At 37.8% G+C, this 20851-nt stretch overlaps 1 protein-coding gene across 2 annotated transcripts; it reads left to right on the top strand.

The window, feature by feature from the left end:
• Nucleotides 1-839: 839 nt before the first annotated feature.
• Nucleotides 840-15941, top strand: ndfip1l (Nedd4 family interacting protein 1, like). 2 transcript variants are annotated; one of them, XM_056239127.1, is made up of 9 exons: nt 840-991; nt 3435-3522; nt 5459-5589; nt 9248-9298; nt 12238-12325; nt 13462-13586; nt 13826-13892; nt 14120-14220; nt 14765-15941. In XM_056239127.1, the coding sequence occupies exons 1-8, from the start codon at nt 962-964 to the stop codon at nt 14218-14220; spliced, it is 681 nt and encodes a 226-aa protein (XP_056095102.1). In that variant the 5' UTR covers nt 840-961; the 3' UTR covers nt 14765-15941. The 2 variants fall into 2 exon arrangements, with proteins under 2 accessions (XP_056095102.1, XP_056095103.1); XM_056239128.1 differs by lacking the exon at nt 9248-9298.
• The last annotated feature ends 4910 nt before the right edge of the window (nt 15942-20851 follow it).

Below are 20851 nucleotides of genomic sequence, written 5' to 3'. Positions count from 1 at the left end.
ACTATAGTTGAAATGTCTATTCTTGATATCAACAATTGAATTGCTACTAGTAACAATGTTCATTTTTTATATCAAGAATTCAATTGTTGATAGCCTATATCAAAAATGAAAAATGTAATTTTTGTTAAACTGAACATTTCGGACCACTAGATGTCAGTATAGGATCGTGTTTAAATTGATAGAGAATAATTAGCGAGTGAATATAGTGCACTTGCTGAATTCAGATCTGCTTATGGTTCTTACATTTTCTGCCATATAAAGAGATAGCCTAAGGTAAAACAATATACATGCTAGCACACGTCCTAGTCAGAACAAAAGTTCTGGCCTGAGTTTGGTGAATGTAAAACTCTAGGATTCATTGAAAAATCGTAGTCTCAGAATGATAATCTTAAATAGTAGATCGGAATATTGGCTTTCTCAAGCCAACACAATAAAGCAGCTCTACAGAAGACAATAAACTGCGAAGAGTCTTAAAAGTTAGTCGTCTCATTTTTTTTTTCCTTTAAGACTGTTCATAACTGTTTTAAGTCAGTTATATAAAATGTAGATTGGACATAGGGCTAATTTTGTACTAAATAGTACCCCTTAATTAAGTTTTAAGTTGGTCATAGCTAACTACGTTAGTAGAAAACGAAATTGTCTTAACATAATGCTATGTTTTATACAACTGGCCCAGGTCTTCTTTTTTTTTTATTCTCATTCGATAGTGTCAGTAGGCTAGAGTCAGCTCGATGGAGTATTATTAATAATTTGGGGTGTTTTGTTCTCGTTTTGTCCTGTGATGGCGCTAAAGATCACAACCGTCTGACTGAGATCACAGGAAGCTCTAAGGCAAATCTGATCTGATGAGGGCTGTGGCTTCTGGCTTTGCCATAAACTTGTTAAAAAATTAATTTAGACAGTTTGTTGCTTGAATTGTGTCTTTACGGGAATTTTCGTTATCTTCTCAAGCTCGCTGAGGATGGCTGAGCCAAGTGGGAGATATCAGCAGGTGAGTGAGTGAGTCCTTATTTTTAAAGCAGACCAGCGGCAAGCGCGTCCACGTCGGAAAGTATGTTCGTGAAACACCGAGGCTCTGACAGGATGCAGGCCGCAGTATTTAGAAATGAATAACACGACCATTTAAATGATTGTGGCATGACAACACATAGACTGCATTTGTGAACATATTGTGTTTAACCAGTTTGTTATTTTAAAACAGTTGGTAATACTATAGTTTCTTGCTTACGTCAAAGTTTTCATTCATGCAACATAATCCTCGTATCTCATTTACCATGCAAGCAAATAAAATGAATGCAGGGAGGGTTAACGTTACTGCAAATTGGCTGATATTTATGTAGTAGGAACCAGCCTTGACAAGTTGACGAAATACCTGGTTAGATTACTGTTAACTTGTAAAGACCAATGTAATATAATATTCCACTACAGCAGACATGTTTGATAATATTTTGTTTTATTTTGAAACAAACAAACTACTCAATGGCATATTTTGTCAAGGTTATTAATGGCCTTTATGTGGTACTATGGTGCAGTCCTGGTATCTGATGTAATACCTTGGTAACGTTACTTTGATACTATAGTATGATTATCATATTCATACTTTGTCCAAACTTCTTCAAAAACTAAGTGCATCATGGTAAAAACATGATTCAGGACATTTAACATGTCTCATAAACCATGGCATTCCCATGAGACATGACCGCAAAACACTGTATTACCATGATATGTTACTATGGTACATGTCCTGAAAACAATGTAACTATTATAATACCTTAGCACATTTATCCCTGGTTTCATAGACGAGGCATAAAATGCATGAGCTGTTTTAACTGAAAGCAACTTGTCTTCCACTGGCATATCTTAAAATATGCCAGTGACATTTTGTCTCAAAATGCATGCCAGTAAAGTGTTTTTTTTTCTTTCTTTTTTCTAAGGCATGTTTATTAAATTTATTAAAAGTTAATTAAATTTCCTAATTGAACTCAGGTGTAGTTCTTGCTTAATCTAAGCCTTGTCTGTGAAACCAGGCCTTAACCATAAAGCTAAAGCCTGGAAATAGTTAACATAATTTTATAATAAACTGAAATGGAACACATTATTGAACCTTTATACAAAATATCTTGATATAACATCTAAAGCTCTAAAAAAAAAAAGATTGCAATGTAAATCAATGAGATTTGTAGCAGTATAGCAGACTACATACCAAACTTCAGTTGTCACTCTATATCTCCCACATAATGTATTAAAGTGATAGTTCACCCCCAAAAAAATGTATTTGTCATTTCTCACCCTCATGTTCTTCCAAAACTGTATGAGTTTCTTTCTTTTGTTGAACACAAAAGAAGATATTTTGAAGAATATTGGTGAACAGACAGTTCACGGCACCCATTAACTTCCATAGTTGTTTTGTTTTTTCCAACTACGGAAGTCAATGGGTGCCGTCGACTGTGTGGTTTCCAATATTCTTCAAAATCTCTTCTTTTGTGTTCAATGGAAGAAAGAGACTCATACAGGTTTGGAAAAATTTGAGTTTAAGTAATGACAACATTTTCAGTTTTAGATGAAATATCCCATTAAAGATATTTAAATACTTAATACTTTTATTATCAAAAGCCCTGTCTGTGAAACCAGGCCAATGTATGGAAGATCAAGTAAACCCAAGTTTCTTAAATGTCCATCTTGAAATATTACTAACAATATTAAAGTTATTCCTACATTACTTTATAAAAAAACATTCAAATGTCACAGCAAAAAGACATGTGAACCACAACCTGTCCTGAACCATTTTTAGAATAATGCTGAAAGGCCTTTTACTTACTAAAAAGTTAAACTACCAATCAAATGACAGAAGGCAATGTGATAGATTTTGTTCAACAGGTTTTTCTGCAGTTTTGATCATGTTGGTAATTTAAAATTCATGTATCAAATGTCATACAGTAGGCTTTTTAGGGTTAATATTGTTCTTACTGTTTCTACAAAAATGGTGTAATTTTATTCTGACGTGTTTTTTATTACTTGGTGAATGAAAATAAATAAAGTTTTGCATTGTCCAGATTCCTTGAATGTTTTATATAATGAATGTTTCGGGTCATCATTAATGAAATGCGGTTTGGTGGCCCAACCTTTACTTTATTTATGAAAGGCTGAAGGTGAACTCTTTCTTGGAACACATGTGAGTGTTAAGTTTATGGAACGTCATGGGAGTTTCAGCTTCGGGTTACATTTGTCATGGTATTTTACAGTTTCAGGAAGTACTACAGAATAGTATACAGAACCCATTCATTTAGGCTTGACATGAACCAAAAACAATGATCTCATATTTTCATCTGCCTTTACACCAGGATCGTGTTTACAGTGCAACCATATCACAATGAATCCGGGCAGGCAAAGTTTAGGATTAGATGCAGCCAATGAACTGTCTCTTGTGTCTCCAGCTGCCCAATGAGGAGGATCCGGAGGAGGGGCCTCAGCTGGCCAGTGATGCTCCGCCCCCTTACAGCAGTATTGCAGCTGACAATGCAGGTATGCAACTTTTATAGGGCTCTATGAAATCTGTCCCAAATGCGTGTTTTCTTTTTTCCCAAAATGCGTGTTTTCTTTTTACATTTTTCTGGATTTCGTTTTAATGGTTGATTAAACTGATCGCTATTGAAATTAGTAAAAAATTGGGGGGACTAGAAGCGACATTGTGTACGTTGTGTCAAAATGGAGGGCCACTGACTTTGACTTTGAAAACCCTTGAATTAGATGATAACTTCAAAACTCCTGAAGTGTTTCACATTTTGTGCGTCCTATGCATTGGACGTTCAGCCAACGGTCCATGGGCGTCACGTGACGTCTGAGGCTGAGACTTGTTAACATTTAATCAGCAAAAAGGATGTGCCCTATGAATATTTTTTCACAAATTCTGGATTGTTAACATTTTTCTGTATTTTTTCTGGTTTATGATTTATGACAAATTTATAAGGATGTCCCAATCAAGTTTTTTATGCCCCTGATCCGAGTGCCGATATGCTGATGCCGATATTCCTCAGTATATCTTGCTTGGTGCACACTTCAAGTACATTAAAGTTATTCAAATAAAATTCAAATAAATCCAATGCATAGCTTACAGGGATGTGCAGAGGGCTCAAATGTAAAAAAGAAAAAGAGCATGTAATTCCAATATACAGTAATTATATTTATAGGCCTATCAGTATGAAGACGTTGGTAGATATAAACGTCATCTATTACAATGGTAGATATTGTAAACAGACTGTAGGTTCACAATTATGAATATGAGACTACTGAATACAATACAAACTTCTTGTATTTTATATGTACAATATGCTAAATGAGCAGAATAACTGCAACAAAAAGGGGGTGGGTGAAGTTAAGGTTAGAGAGCACGAAGCTCAGTGTTAGAATGCCAGTCAGTCAACTCTGAATAATAAATAAAAGTAAATAAATGACCTTTGAGTGATAACTTACAAAAGTATGCATCAAATATGCAAAACGCAGAAGCTCAAACGTCTTATTGCCTGTATCCACTTTTGTTTCCTTAAAGGCTGGCTTTTACGGTTTGGTAGCTTATAGAAATGTAGTTCTGTTTTTTTGTTTTTTTTTTAGCTTGTTTCCTGTACACCCAGCTTTTAGTTATTGTTCTGTATTTTGTTAGAAGCAAGAAATGACAAGGAGGCAGCTTCACGCAATACAAAGTCAATGGAGCGGGTTGGATTGCCCCCCTGTGTGGGCGTGGCCTAAATGTGCTCTGTCTCTATAGCCGATACCGATCATCAGTTAAAAAAATCGCCCAATACTGATTCTTGAGATGGGCTCAGGACATCCCTACAAATTTATTATCTATAACAGTAAAAATCAACTGAATGCATAAAACAATCAAATTAAAGTCATCCATTCATTTTTATTTTTTGGCATAAACAGGTTTATTGTTTAAATTATAATTATTATTGTTGGTACATTGAGAAGTACATTCTACTGCACAAGTAATATTTCTTCATGTTAAACCAATTTTCTTTTTCTTTTTTTAGTGAAGACCTTTGAGTTTCTGTGTATATCTTAAGATAGTTTTATCAAATGTAATGGTGAACTGCTTGTAAAGTGACGTCTCCGAGCAGCTCTGGAGATGAAGCTCGTGTGTAGTGAGATGACAGATGCTGAAAACACCAGAAGCGTCACACTTGCTTGAGTGTGTGGTAAAAGAAACTGCGCTGTTCATTCACACAGAGACATGCGGAACATGGAGATTTTTTATTAGCAGTCTTTTTGAAGTTTAATATCCACCGACACTAGTCCGTATCGTGATTTGATTAAGTGTACAGCCCTTCATTTGATCTGCATTGTGGAAATCAGTGCCCTAATTAAAGGAGCCCTATAAACTTTCAGCATGCTTTTTCATCACATTATGCAGTAGCATATGTGTAAGTAATCACTATTCATATTCTTTCCCTCTGCTCAGCATATTTTGATTACAAAGACGATGCAGCATTTCCCAAGCCCCCATCTTACAACGTAGCCACCTCACTTCCGTCGTACGACGAGGCTGAGAGATCCAAAGCAGAGGTTACCGTCCCACTGGTGTCAGGTCGAGTAAGTACCACAAATCTCACTCATGAATCCAACCAACCTCCTTAAAAGGATAGTTCACTTTGAAATTAATTTGTGGTATGTTTTAGCTTACATCAAGGGCATCCAAGATGTAGGTGTCTTTCTTTCCGCAGTAGTTTCAATTTTGGTATTTTTAGGTCAAACCGTTCTTGTCTGTCAGTCATATAATGCAGGTCTATGGTCACCACCTCAAAGAGCATGCACAGAGAAGTCCAAATTAAACCTGATTGAATGACTCGTAGGGATGTCACGGTACCAAAATTCCAGTAGTCGGTACCGATACCATTAAAATGTTACGGTTCTCGGTACCAATTTCGGTACCACAGCAAAATCAGTTTGAACTATTTTTTTAAAATAATTTATTTAACTATTTGAAAAATATATATATTAAATTCAAGGACTTTATTATTTATGATGGTAAATTTATGAAAGGATTGAAGGCTACATGCTGTTTAAACGAAAATATTGATGATATTGAGAAATATTGCTTATAAAAAAAAGTCAAGTGAAAAATAAGCAACCTTCTATGCACACATTATTATTAGTAGTAGTATCTTTAATTAATGGAGACGTAGTTAAATCTATTGTACAGTAGCCTAATATAATTATTTCTGTCAATTTCTTTAAGTTAAACCAAACTTTTATTTTGACGGGTTGCCGTGAAGACCTTTGAGTTTCTGTGCGTGCATGATATGACGATAGTTTTTCTCAAATGAAACGGTAAAATGCTCATGAAGTGACTCTCGGAGATGAATGGATGAATCATGTCATCATATCGTGAGCCAGCAGAGACTGAAAACAGCGCGAGCGTCACTCGATCGTGCTTCAGTGTGTGTGTGTGTGTGTGTGTGTGTGTGTGTGTGTGTGTGTGTGTGTGTGTGTGTGTGTGTGTGTGTGTGTGTGTGTGTGTGTGTGTGTGTGTGTGAGGTAACGTTTAATGAAACCGCGCGTCTGCGCCGTTCATTCACACAGAGACAAGCAGAACATGAAGGGTTCATATTTAAATAGTCGTTTTGCAGTTTAATATACACAGACACCACATCAGCAGCGCCGCCGGTCGCCATGTCTCTGCGCTTTCATGAAGCGGACGCAACTTCACGCCCTTCGTGCATGCATGCGCATCCAGAACCGGGTTTGACTGGGTACTCGGTACCACCGGGACTTGGTACCGTGACGTTTACATTTTTTTAGTACCGACTTGGTACCGAAGTACCGAATATTTTGACAACACTAATGACTCGTAAACAGTGTTGTGTGTAACGCGTTACAGTAACGTAACTACTTTTTCGGGTAAAAAGTAGTGTAACGCGTTACTACTGAAAATTTGGTAACGAAACGTAGTTCCTTTTTCAATTCCGCACAACCTTACTTTTCCCATGGACAGATTTGACAGCAACACTGTCTCCTCAGCTGCGCGCTTGCAATAGTCACAAGCTCCACATGGTACGTGACAGAGGCTGGTAGCAGAGCAATCAATTCTGTGAATTACACTGCGCAAACCAAAAGTAATACTCCCACCGGATGAAGAAGGGTTGGCTCTCCACAGAACATAAAATATTAATTTTATTGAATTTTTCGTGTTCGCATTTATGAGGAAAGAAACAATGTTATGGACGTAACAGTTCTTCGGACTTGACCGCTCGGAAAGCGGCACTGAAAGACTGCTTTAAATCTTTCACAGAGACCTCAAACAGGCATTTAAAACACCAAATATTAAGGATTGGCATATCAAGCAAAATAATATTCGGTGATTGATTGCTCGAAAATCGTACCTCTACCCCCACATGCTTACAGTAAGACGGCGTTCGCTCAAATCCCGCTCCGATATTAAATTTCTCTGTATAGACCTACGTGTTGTAGCCTAGTCATTAAAGAAAACGATTTAGTTTCATATTTATGTTTAAATAAAATAATTTATTTTTTAATTTCATCAATGTTGATTATATGAAAAGTGAAAAGCATGAGTAAGAGCTTAAGATGCGCAATCGGGAGACAAATGGAGTGGGCAGACATGATTTTGACCACTTCATTAAGTTTGTTTTTGTAGAAAGCCTTTCTTTAAAGTGAATTTCGTTTTGTATTAATTGTATCTTAATTTTAATCAATGTTTCATCAACCAATTGTCTTTAATAAATAAGCAGTAAATATAGCAGGCAATATAATCAGGACTTCTCAGGAGCTCCGTGCCGGCGCGTGGACTGAGCTCGTCTCATAAATGAACCGAAACTTAGCGCAAGCTACTTGCCTCAAAGATCTGAGAAATATATAGAAAGCTTGAAATGTGTACTTTAAAACAAAACTATTCAAAACGAGAGAAAACAGACTACTCTCTGCTTATGTAATCCATATGAAATGTGCATTTCTCTCTGGCGCGTTCACTACTGTGAAGATCGCGAGTCAGCATCGTCAACTTTATCTTTGCAGCCGACACTGTTTATTAATAAACAATTGAAATGTCTCCTTGCTATATTTGATATTCATAATCATTTCTTTTGCCGGTTCTTTGTGACATTTTTCATGAACCACCGCTCAATAGTTAATATTGTTCTTTGGTGTTCAGTTTATACAGGTTTTTCAAATGTTATTTAAATAAATATATATTTTTTTCTATCTCAAAATCTCTCTTTTTTTTCTAGTTTTTCAATAAGTAGAGTTCATATTAGAATTGTATGTAGGCCTACACATTTAGGAACAGATATTGGGTTCTGCCCAAAGTCAAGCAACATAAAAGTAACGTAAAAGTAACGAGTAACATAAGTTACTTTCCAAAGGGGGTAACTAAGTAAAGTAACGGATTACTTTTTTAAGAAGTAATGAGTAACGAGAAAACACTACTTTTTAAAAGTAACTTCCCCAACACTGCTCGTAAATGTAAGTACACATTGATGGCCTAAGACACGAAACGAGCGGTTTGTGTGAGAAAACGAACAGTATTTATATCGTTTTTACCTCTTGTAAACACAGCCACGTCCAAGTGATCTGAGGGCGCGGGCGCTTCGGTCTGCGCAAGCGCCGGAAGTGATCTCTCGCGCGTATACGTCACTCATTGTTTACACAAGAGATTTCGGAAGTGTTACCTTTCACTGTGAAGATCTAAACATATTGAAAATCGCAATGGAAGACGATTTTACGAAGACGAATCTCTGTGTAAACAATGAGTGACGTACACGCGCGAGAGATCACTTCCGGCGCTTGCGCAGACCGAAGCGCCCGCGCCCTCAGATCACTTGGACGTGGCTGTGTTTACAAGAGGTAAAAACGATATAAATACTGTTCGTTTTCTCACACAAACCGCTCGTTTCGTGTCTTAGGCCATCAATGTGTACTTACATTTACGAGTCATTAAATCGTGTTTAATTTGGACTTCTCTGTGCATGCTCTTTGAGGAAGTTACCATAGACCTGCATTATATGACTGACAGACAAGAACGGTTTGACCTAAAAATACCAAAATTGAAACTACTGCGGAAACAAAGACACCTACATCTTGGATGCCCTTGAGGTAAGCTAAAACATCCCAAAAATGAATTTCAAAGTGAACTATCCCTTTAACAACATCACCACAGGAAATACTGTTTTAATGTTCTGTGGTTTCCCCTGTTCACTGCTCTGTTTCTCTGCCACACACTGCTTGCGTACAGCACAGGGAACGTCTGGACACACTCGATGATGTAACTCGCTGTGCGCTGGAGGTACAGTAACAGAGTGTGTGAGATTGTAAAGTGTGATGGTGCAGGTGACGTCCATGGAGGACCCCAGGGCTTGAACCTCGCTGCATGTCTTGACTAGAGAGAGGCATATACAGGTGAAACTCGAAAATTAGAATATCGTACAAAAGTACAATACAAAATATTTTACATTACATGCAAAGTGAGATATTTCAAGCCTTTATTTGTTATAATTTTGATGATTTTGGCTTACAGCTTATGAAAACCTTTTCACAATATTTTAATTTTGAATTTGGGGTTTTCATAAGCTGTAAGCCATAATCATCAAAATTATAACAAATAAAGGCTTGAAATATCTCACTTTGCATGTAATGAGTCTATATAATATATTAGTTTCACCTTTTAGGTTGAATTACTGAAATAAATGAACTTTTGCACGATATTCACATTTTTCAAGTTTCACCTGTATATGTATTTTTGGAATGTAATATATAATTTGCTATGCAGAAGAACAACAGTAATAACAGCAGACTTTGCATGTTTGAGAACAGCACTGTTTTGGTGCTTTTCAGGCCATGAAATGTTGCCCCTGGAGAGTGTGATTTTAGACACGATGATTTATTTAAAGTATATTAAACATTTATTTCTGGAAGGATTTTACTATTTGAATTTAATTCTGCTAAAATATTTAGTAATTTGGCACAATAACCTTCAAAAACTTGTATATATGACATTCAGTTGTTTTTGCCTGAACAAATCTGTCTATATATCTATCTGTCTGTCCGTCTGTCTGTCTGACTCTATCTGTCTGTCTCTCTGTCTGTCTTTCTGTCTGTCTGTCTGTCTGTCTGTCTTTCTGTCTGTCTGTCTGTCTGTCTGTCTTTCTGTCTGTCTGTCTGTCTGTCTGTCTTTCTGTCTGTCTGTCTGTCTATATCTGTCTGTCTGTCTATATATCTGTATGTCTGTCTATATATATGTCTGTCTATCTGTCTGTATATATCTATCTGTCTGTCTATCTATCTATCTATATATCTGTCTATCTGTCTCTATATATCTGTCTATTTATCTGTATATATCTATCTGTCTGTCTATCTATCTTTCTGTCTGTATGTCTATATCTGTCTGTCTGTCTATATATGTCTGTATATATCTATCTGCCTGTCTATCTATCTATATTTCTGTCTGTCTGTCTGTCTGTCTGTCTATCTGTCTCTCTATGTCTGTATGTCTATCTATATATCTGTCTATGTCTATCTATCTATCTATCTATCTGCCTCTATCTATCTGTCTGACTATATGTCTGTCTATATCTATCTATCTATCTATCTATCTATCTATCTATCTATCTATCTATCTATCTATCTATCTATCTGTCTGTCTATATGTATCTATCTATTTGTTTGTCTCTGTCTATATATCTATCTATCTGTCTGTTTGTGGGGAAAATGTCTCCATTATCCCGAATTAATCCTACACGTACTTTAAGAATTCATTGTACTATTAAAACATACTGTAACTGTGAAAACATTTTGCCTTGATTAGTTAGCTAATGTTTTGAAGCCTTGCTTGACAAGCTCAGTGCTTCTTACGGTTTAGCTCTTAAAAAGCCGTCACACTGACCTTTGTACGGTGAGATTGTCATCTCAGTCATGATCTGGAGTTTCCCATGAGGGACGCATGCTCACTCCACATCCTCTGCTACTTTTGCTGATGCGTTTTGTTCATAGAAATGCGTTATTTGCTGCTGTAAAGTGACGTGACTGGCGGGTGTTTTCTGTGCATATTGCGCAGATGGGATTATTTCACAATCAAGTTTGTTGTTTTTTTACTTTCATTATCAAATCATTTCATCTATTAGTTGTTGCAGCCCTAGATTTTTGAAACTAAGGTTTAAAAACCAAAGTACAAAAGTGAGGTGAGCAAACACCACACATTTTGCTGCCTCCTTCTGCGTACCCATTACCTCGCATCGGGAGCAAACGGGGCGCTTTGATGCAAACGTGCCACTGACCCATTAAATACAGTGTGAACAGAATCCAGAGGCAGAGGAACGAGTGAGCAATCAAACTCTGGTTTTCATCAAGCAATCGAACAAGTTTGAAAGCACCATTAAGTTCTTTTTCATTTTTTTGCTTAGGGGTTAAAAAAAAGTCCTGTTAGCGATCATACTGACGCTGCTTGTGGTAGCGTATGAAGGCATTTGTAAATATGTGCTGCACACTTTTCTCTTGATGATAAAATAAACAGAACAAAAATAACAGCGGAGGAAACATCAAATAAGAAAGCATCTGATCATAGCAATGTGGATGTGTTTACTCGAGCTCTGCAATTGGGCTCATTTATACCACTTTATACAATATTTCTTTAACGCATGCAGCATTACAGTATTAAACATGAAAAAATAAGTGTTTCTTTGTATTGAAAATTTGAACTTCAATTTCTACTTTCTATGAAGCAGCACTCGTCTGGTGTGTCCATGTTTTTACTCGTGGACGTCTGACTTTGACGGACCTAACCAATAATGTCCACGTCAGAGAAGGCGGAGCCTCAGTGCTACACCAACCTATTACGTAATCGGTATGGACCAATGGTAGTACGAAGGTGTTTACAAGCAGCCGGACCGAACTTTTCCAGAAAGCTGTTTTGAGCTCTTGAAACAAACTCCAAATGAACTTCGTTTTGGCCTGATTTTGTCACGCCAGATCGTTCTTCAATTTCGCTTGAAGTATGTCTTTAAGCTACAAGTTCGCACTTAAAGTGTTGCTTTAGCGTCACTTTAGCTTATTTATGCGTGTCTGTGGTTTTTGTTTCTGATGTCACTGCACCCAGTCACGTTTCTTTTCTGTCATTATGAAATTCTAGGTTTTCTCATTGAAAGGATCACATGATTTTTCCCAGTGTGTTGTTTTAGTCTTGTTTCCTTCTCTGTTGATATACATCTATGTCTCTGTGTTTTCCTCCAGGACGATGACTTTGTGGCCAGAGATGACTTTGAGGATGCCGACCAGCTGCGGATAGGCAACGACGGCATTTTCATGTTGACGTTTTTCAGTAAGTGAAACAGTTTTTGCTCTTTCTCTTTGTTCTTTTATTCTCTTTATGGTCAAGTGGGACTTTTGTGATGGATTTTTAATAGATAAGATAGTAAACTATCTTTTAGAACTAACCATGTTTCTGACTCTAAAAATCTGACCTTTAGATTATCTAACCTTATGATAAACTTTCACCTGACTTCCTCTTTGGGTCTAATATTATGACTAACTCTAACAATATAACAAAATACATCTTACTTCCCCTTCTGGGTCTAACCTGTGATAAACTTTAGACAATGTACCAAACGTTCTGTCAACTGAACTCTTAACCTTTTATAATATATTTTGAGGATTCGAGATATTTTTGCTTATGCCAGTAACAGGGGAAAAGGGTGGGGGTTTGCTTTACCAATTGATGAACCAATCATATTGATAGAAGGTGATGTTAGTCATGCTGATCCTATTTTTGATGTGTATGTCTTTATCCTATAAAACCTGATGTATTCTTCTTTTCGGAGAGATGCTCTGGAGAACTGCTCTGAGATCTCCCGGCCGTGATTAAAGCATTTAACGGACATTTGCTGAAGTTGGTCACGTTAGCAAAGGCTAACCTAGCGTAGTTAGGTTTAAGAAAAAATCCACCACACATTCCAAACCTAAGAGGAATAGTTCACTGTAAAAGAAAAATTCTGTCATCATTTACTCAACCTCAATATGTTTCAAACCTGTATGAATTTCTTTTCTTCTGCTGAACACAAAAGAAGATATTTTGAAGAATGTCAGTAACCAAACAGTTGATATGGACCCCATTGACTTCCAAAGTAGGAAAACAAAATACTATGGAAGTCAATGGGGTCCATCAACTGTTTGGTTACTGGCATTCTCCAAAATGTCGTCTTTTGTGTTTAGCAGAAGAAAAGAAATTCATACAGGTTTGAAACAATGATGACAGAATTTTCATTTGGAAGTGAAATATACCTTTAAGGCATGAATGTTGACAACCAAATAAAGAAACAAAAAGGAAATTATGGTAATGAGGGTCATATTGATTTTTTTCTGGGAATGTGATGATGGTACAGGAAATATTCCTAGAATAAACAAAAAAAGAAAAGTAAACAAATCTGATATAATTGAATATATATTCTTTTTCCTCAGTGGCTTTCCTCTTCAACTGGATTGGCTTCTTTCTATCATTCTGCCTTACAACCTCAGCAGCCGGGCGTTATGGTGCCATATCTGGGTTTGGTCTGTCACTCATCAAATGGATCCTCATCGTACGGGTATGCCACCACCTAGACAACTGCTGCTGATTTTACACGCTTTATTTAGTGTATCTATTGGTTAACCATTTTGGCTTGGCTGGGTTTGTGAGAACATTACAGAAGCACATTACACCGCATTAGGATCTGACTGAATGTGATTTATTGTAATGTGTTTTCTTGACATTACAAGCCTGAACATGATTGGTGTTTTATTCTTGCGTCTGATTCTCACTCTTCCTCTCTCTTTGCATTCTCAGTTTTCCACTTATTTCCCTGGTTACTTTGATGGGCAGTACTGGCTGTGGTGGGTGTTTCTGGTGCTTGGTAAGTATGAGGGCTCTAAACACAACTTCTACTTTTTTCGTTGTTTTTGCTGCTGACATGGAATGATATCAGTTGATTTTCTTTGTGCGAAATGTTTTGGTTGTAAAATAGGCTTAAGTTGTGTTTCAATAACCAAAACTTAGTTTGAGTTAAGAAATTGTACGTTGTTGGGCTAATTGAAAGGAGCGAGAGGCGCATGCGCTGATATGAGTTTCCATGACCTACAGGCTTCCTGCTCTTCCTCAGAGGCTTTATCAACTACGCAAAGATCCGAAAAATGTCAGACTCCTTCTCTACTCTTCCACGGACCAGAATTCTCTTCATCTAGGTTAATATTTGTCAGCCTGTTTTATGAAGGCAACTTGTCTTAATTGTCTTAGGATTTACCTTCATTTGTTCATTCTGGTTATTATTGTGTAATTACATTTTAAAGACATGAAATCAAAATGTATGCCCGTGTGTGTGTGTGTGTGAGAGATATTAAAAAATGCATGCGATATTAAATTAAAAGTCCTTTTCCTATACTTTTATGAACACCCTTTTTCAGGATCTAATGAATTCCTGATTAACTTTTCCCCCATATATTATAATAATAATTGTGTATATATATTATTGCTGTCAAATTGCTATTAATCGCATCTAACATAAGTTTTTTTTTTTTTTATAATATGTATGTGTATATACTGTACGCACACACACACACACACACACATTATGTAAACAACCTTTATGTTAGATGCAATTAATCATGATTAATCAATTGATTTGACAGCACAAATATACATATATTATTAAGTTTCATAAGTTGAAAATAATGACTGGCCAGTCAAGTAAACACATAATGATATATACATGTTTTTAATCTACTCTAGTCACTTGCTGGAAATGAAACCACATGTATGGGCCTGTGTTGAGCCATTGACCCGGCGGGGAAAATATCTTTACAAAAAAAAACCTTCCTTCTGTAATCTACCCATCCGAATGAAAGACTGCGGGATTCCAGAGCGATGGAGGAGGAACTTTTATTTTCCACCCTTCTGAAAGTCCTGTTTGTGTGTCCGATTGCAAGATACTCTTTTTTTACGTTTCCTAGATGTAAAGTAGTGGATGCTAACAGCTCTGTACCTGTTCTGAAATCATCCGTGGGTTGATGTTGAGTGCTATTTTCTATTTTCAGTCTAACGTATGAGATATTGTTTGTAGTAAAGGCATGTGCTATGCTCCCTGTTAACCAGTAGGGGGAAGTCTTGCTTTTATATTTCAGTCTTTTTTTTCTTTCTTTCTTTTTTTTTCATTCAGTCACGTTTGACAAGACAGCAACCAGTCACTGCTGGTCACCATTCATGAAGAGCTTTTCTCTTTGTGAATGGCAGTGTGAAATGAATCGAATCTAAAACAGTCAATGCTTTTCTTTTCTTCTATTCTTTTTACTGTTTCTCTTTCTCTCAGCCTCCCTACATGACATGAAATTAAAGTTACTGTTTTTAAGTTGTCACTTTTGATGTGGTTTAGACATGTTTTATTGGCTATGTAGTTGTTTGAAATGGCTTATTAAGACCAAAGTTAAGATCCAGAAGGCATATGAACAGCATCTTGCATCAGCAATTTAGCTAAATTGTTTTTACACTGAACATTTGGCGTCCACAAAGGGGCTCTTAGAGCACCATGTTTGACTACTTGCAACTTTGCAAAGAAAAAAAAAACCCTGATATTATCTGTGTTGCAATTCAAGCAGTCAAACCTTTTTTTCCTTTTATACTATGGCATTGCAGATTTTTTTTTCCTTTGAATATACGTTTAGCCGGATGCCTCTCCCCCTTGTGCAGTGGCCATGATAGGGGCCCGTTTGATCTCTCTCTGTCTAATCATGCATGATTCTGCTTTGGCTTGTCTGCTCTTGTCACCTTGGGTCTCGTCCATGACACAGGAAGTTACTCTTTTGTGCTCTGTTTTCCATACAGCTTTGCGGTCACCCTTCAAATTCCAGTGGATGTGCACATGTATTTGCTTGTAAATAAGATACTGCTATTAAACGTGTCTGGTGTTCAACGTTTAGTGGTAATGTTTTTGGTGCATCTTTGTCGTAGGGTGGATGTATATCCAAGTATGAGTTAACATTTACAGTCAGCTTTTATGCAATTAAATGCACAACTAATAACTCTTACCATATACACACATGCAAACACACACAAAGGTTGAATTTAATAACCTTTAATAATCCAGCATTTGTGAATCAGTAATTATAATAAAATTAAAAAAGTATTGTGTAGACATTAAGTAAAATGTAATTTTTTTTTTTTTTGCTTGACTTTTCAGCCTGTTTCAAACTGTTGTTAAAAGTAGTATAAAAGATATTCAAAACCATATGAAACGAGAAAAAAAAATCTAAACATCTGGCACCTGTGTTTTAAACTAGATTTTAAAAAGTTGTTTTCATTTAGTTTTTCTTTGCACAGTCTTATTTGTCATTGACCATTTTCTAACAGCAAAATCCTTTGCAAACGTTGTAAAGAATTATCTGTTACCAAAGGTTTGTTTTCAGCCCGAGTTGCTGAACCTATAAAACGAGTCTGACCTGATTTCCTTGGTCGGATGTAGAGGGAAAGTATTCATGTCAACAAGGGCAGATTTCTGTTGTGGTTGCAGCTGGAGACTATTGACAGGCAATATATCATGTCAGCGAAATTAAAGTAATGAATCATGTGGAATGTAGAACATAAACAGCTGGTTTTGAATACAATGATATTTTTTGTGGCTTGCGCATCGGTGATATTTGCCGATGCCCGTCTAATAGCTCATGAATGCAGTATAGTTGAGTGTGCGAGTGTGGGTTTGAGGAGCAGGCACAGGCTGTCTCCTGTTTGTGCCGTCCATTTGAGGTGTGAAGCCAACAGCTCTCATTCCTCCTCCTGGTGTGACTTCCTGGGGGAAGCGCACAGCATTTAATAACCTAACACTCTCCTACCACTGACAATCATCTCCGCAAACACAAACACGCTCATGCTCTGGGGTCCTAAATATATCCCAGGGTAGCTTTTCCAAGAAGGTGACCAGAGTCCCATTTGAATTTCGAGGGAGGTGTTTGCAGGGACTAACAGATGACTGTGTTTGCAAAAATGTAAGTAGTCATGGCAATCTTTTTTTTTTTCACTCTAAAAAATAAAGGTTCCAAAAGGGGTGTTTCGCAGTGATGCCATATAAGAACAATTTTGGGTGCCCCAAAATAACCTTTCAGTGAACCCTTAAAGGCAGGGTAGGTGATTTGCTCCAGAAACATTTTTGTTATGCTGGTTGAAAGTCTGTTCACATCCTGATAGCAATCACTAAGTGAAGTGGTCTAAATGTATTTATATGTATTGTATATATCTCGTCTATGGAAGGTAGGGCCATAAAATGCAATGCAATGTTCCGAATGCAACGATATGATCTGTCTGTCAATGTACAGTTGTAATCGAAATTATTCAACCCCCATTGCATCAGGTTTATTGGCAAAATCTACAGACTTTCAGCTGTTTGCAATGAATAAATCAAACAAAAGTAACTGAAATAGCTCAACACAACAAATGCTTTTATGTGGTTTCCCCAAATTCAACTGAAAATGCAACTTTTAATGACTTCTGCAGTCTCAAAATGATTCTACCCCTTCATGGCAAGCATCTTTAGAACACTGTTTTGCTGTTATGACCTGCTGAAAACAAGATGTATAACCAGACACCAGCTTCTGGCTGCATTTCTGAGGAATCTTAGCCCATTCCTCTTGAGCAATGGCCTCCAGCTCAGTAATATTCTTGGGTTTGCATGCTGTAACCGCCGCCTTCAAATCCCACCAGAGATTTTCTATTTAAGTCAAGTGACTGTGAGGCCACTGTAAAATCTTCCAGGATGACTTCTGCAACCAAGCCTTGGTGGAACTTGAGGTATTCTTGGTATCATTGTCCTGTTGGAAGGTCCAATGACGCCCAAGCTTCAGCTTCCTCACTTAAGATTTCCTGATACTTCAATGAATCCATCTCTCCTTCCACACGCTGCAGGTTTCCAGTGCCAGAGGATGCAAAGTAGACGCAGAGCATCATCGAGCCTCACCATGCTTAACTGTAGACAGAGTGTTCTTTTCAGCATATGCTTCATTCTTCTTCCTCCAGACATACCGCTGATCCGTAGGGCCGTTAAGTTCCAGTTTTGTTTTATCGCTCCTCAGAACAGAATCCCCAAACTTCTGTGGCTTATTTATGATTTTGAGCAAATCATTTTTCTTGTGCTTTTGGGTCAGTAGTGGTGTACGTCTTGGAGTTCTGGTATGCGTTTAGCACGCGCCTTACTGTGCAAGCTGAAACCTCAGTGTCTGTTGCCACCAAGTCTTGCTGCAGGTCTCTTTGCAGTCACTTGAGGGTTTTTCTGAACCTGCCTTCTTAGAAATCGTGTTGCAGCCATTGATAGCTTCCTTTTTCTGCCTCGTCCAGGTAGTGTAACCACTGTTCCTTTAACTTTGAACTTGCAAACTATGCTTCCAACGGTGTCTCTAGGAACATTTAGTGCCTTCACTATCTTTTTGTATCCTGTACCTTGTTTGTGAAGGGGCGATGATATCTTCTCTTAACCTTTTGGAGCACTCTTTTGACTTAGCCATATTTCTAACATGATGTCAAACGTGAACACTCAACAAACCTAGCCAGTTTGGATATTTCATGTGTTCTTGCTCAAGCACACCTGGTGCAACTAATGAAGCCCTTGGTTAGTTGCATCAGGCGTGCTTGAGACAACACCTGTTTTGCAGATGTGTGTTGTTGTGAGGGATTCTATTCAGGGGGTTGAATAATTTTGAGACTGCCGAAGTCATTATAAGTTACATTTTCAGTTGAATTTGGTAAAACCACTTGAAACATTTGTTGTGTTGAGCTATTTCAATTACTTTTGTTTGATTTGGTCATTGCAAACAGCTGAAAGTCTGTAAAATTTGCCAATAAACCTGATTTTTTAATGGGGGTAGGATAATTTTGATTACAACTGTATGTATTTTCATATTTTCAGCTGGTACAGGCCAGTACTCTTTAAGTTGTTTATGTTCTTTATTATTGTAATAATATGTGCTTTGAGACAGGTTCTTTAACACCGTCTCTCGTGATGCTTTTGTTTGCTCCCTGATGTGTGCGTTCATGTGTTTTGGAGGAGGCGTGGCTTTTGAGATGCTCTGAGGGGAGGGTGGGATCTAATGCTTTCAAAGCTACCTCGCTATAGCCTCTCCGAAAATCACGGTACGTAATAACCATTAATACTGTCTAACACTTTTGATGGCTGCTCTGTCAAGTCTTCGTCCTCGGTTAGGACCCTGGGTGTGCTCTTTGATACCAATCTTTCATATGAAATCCATGTTTCTAGCATCTGCAAAACCGCATTCTTCCATCTTAAAAATATATCTAAATTAAGACATGACGAATGCGGAAAAGTTAGTTCATGCATTCATGACCTCAAGACTAGATTATTGTAATGCTCTACTGGGTGGTTGCCCTGCACGCTTAATAAACAAACTCCATCTGGTCCAAAACGCAGCAGCTAGAGTTCTTACTAGAACCAGAAAGTGTGACTATATTAGCCCGGTTCTGTCACTGTTCATTCGTTGGCCAGAGGAGAACTTGCTGCCCGACTGAGCCTGTTTTTTTTTCCCCTCCATTCTGTCACCTGATGGAGTTTTGGTTCTTTGCCACTGTCGCCTTTGGCTTTTGGCTTTCTTAGTTGGGGACACTTAATATTCAACAATATTATTGATCTGCCTGCATTGACACCATTATATGAGAACTGAACTGAGCTGGACGATGACATCACTGTTTTCTCCAGAGCGGCTGTAAAGATAAATGAACTGAATTAATAACTTTTTTACAACAGAAATAAACCATCACTGAACTTACTTAAGCTGGAATATGACACTATTTTCTTCTAGATCTGCTGTACAGCAGAAACAAACTCTGTTGCATTATTTTCCTGTTATCACTGTAAAGCTGCTTTGATACAATCTATATTGTAAAAAGCGCCATATAAAAATAAAGCTGACTTGATTTGACTACCATGGTACCGCCTCAGCACTTAGCAATGGTGGGGGCGGGGGATTTAGTCACTTATGACTCATACAGCGCCCCTATCCTCATCCCCCCACCCCCCTCTCCCTACCCCATAAACACACATTTGACATAGATGTTTTGTTGGTGTGTGTGTGTGTCTCTGTCTCTGCCTCTGCGCTGATAAAGTCAATCGAACGGCACAAGGACTCTGACTGGTTACCGTGGCGAGGGCGGACCAGTTACCAGGAGTGACGGCCAAGAGATTGGTGACTCATCGGCGGCTGCTGCTGGCGGTGATGAGTCCAATGTATTCTGCTCACACTTGCTTTCTGCACCTCTCTCTATCATCCCTCTGTTTGTGAATGGCGTTCATTCACAATCTCTGTATTTTTGCAAATTCTATAGTATAGGGGGCGATTTTGGACACAGCCCAGGTCTTGCAATCTCAACTAATGAGCTGATGAGTTGAATCAGGTGTGTTGAGACGAGGGAGACATACTAATGCTGCGTTCACACCATGTCGTAATTACCGTAAATAAAGCTCTGTATGCTTTCGAATCGCTCTCGCGGTACTTTGATGTCATACACCGTTCGGTCTGCACAGCGCCGCCTCAAGTCGAACACAACTTAAATCTGCAGTGGTCAGGTGGTACAGCGGCCACGTGGTACAAGTCAGAAAACGATGAGTTTACACGTTGTAATTACAACTTCGATAAGCATGTGAAGGCTTTTTTTAAGTTCAGAATTGTGACGGCAATTACGACATGGCGTGGACGGTGCTCCGGGACAGCTTTGAAAACCCCTAGTCTAGTGTAGACTTTTTATAAGGTTAAGTTATTCAGCGTCTGAGTACGATTGCCCTTCCCCCTCCATTACATAATTAAAGCTGCGAGAGATGAGTGCATG

Source organism: Rhinichthys klamathensis, unplaced genomic scaffold, assembly GCF_029890125.1.
Source record: "Rhinichthys klamathensis goyatoka isolate OS25496 unplaced genomic scaffold, OSU_Roscu_1.1 h1tg000554l_1, whole genome shotgun sequence".
Lineage (NCBI taxonomy): Eukaryota > Metazoa > Chordata > Actinopteri > Cypriniformes > Leuciscidae > Rhinichthys > Rhinichthys klamathensis.
Note: the sequence above shows the minus strand (reverse complement) of the source record. Positions and strands in the feature narration are given on the sequence as shown.

Bases quoted from the DNA above. Each gene is read 5' to 3' on its own strand.
- ndfip1l (XM_056239127.1), top strand. From the start codon at position 962: ATGGCTGAGCCAAGTGGGAGATATCAGCAG. The intron at 992-3,434 runs GTGAGTGAGTGA...TTGTGTCTCCAG, and splicing joins CAAGTGGGAGATATCAGCAG to CTGCCCAATGAGGAGGATCC. The intron at 13,587-13,825 runs GTATGCCACCAC...TTGCATTCTCAG, and splicing joins AATGGATCCTCATCGTACGG to TTTTCCACTTATTTCCCTGG.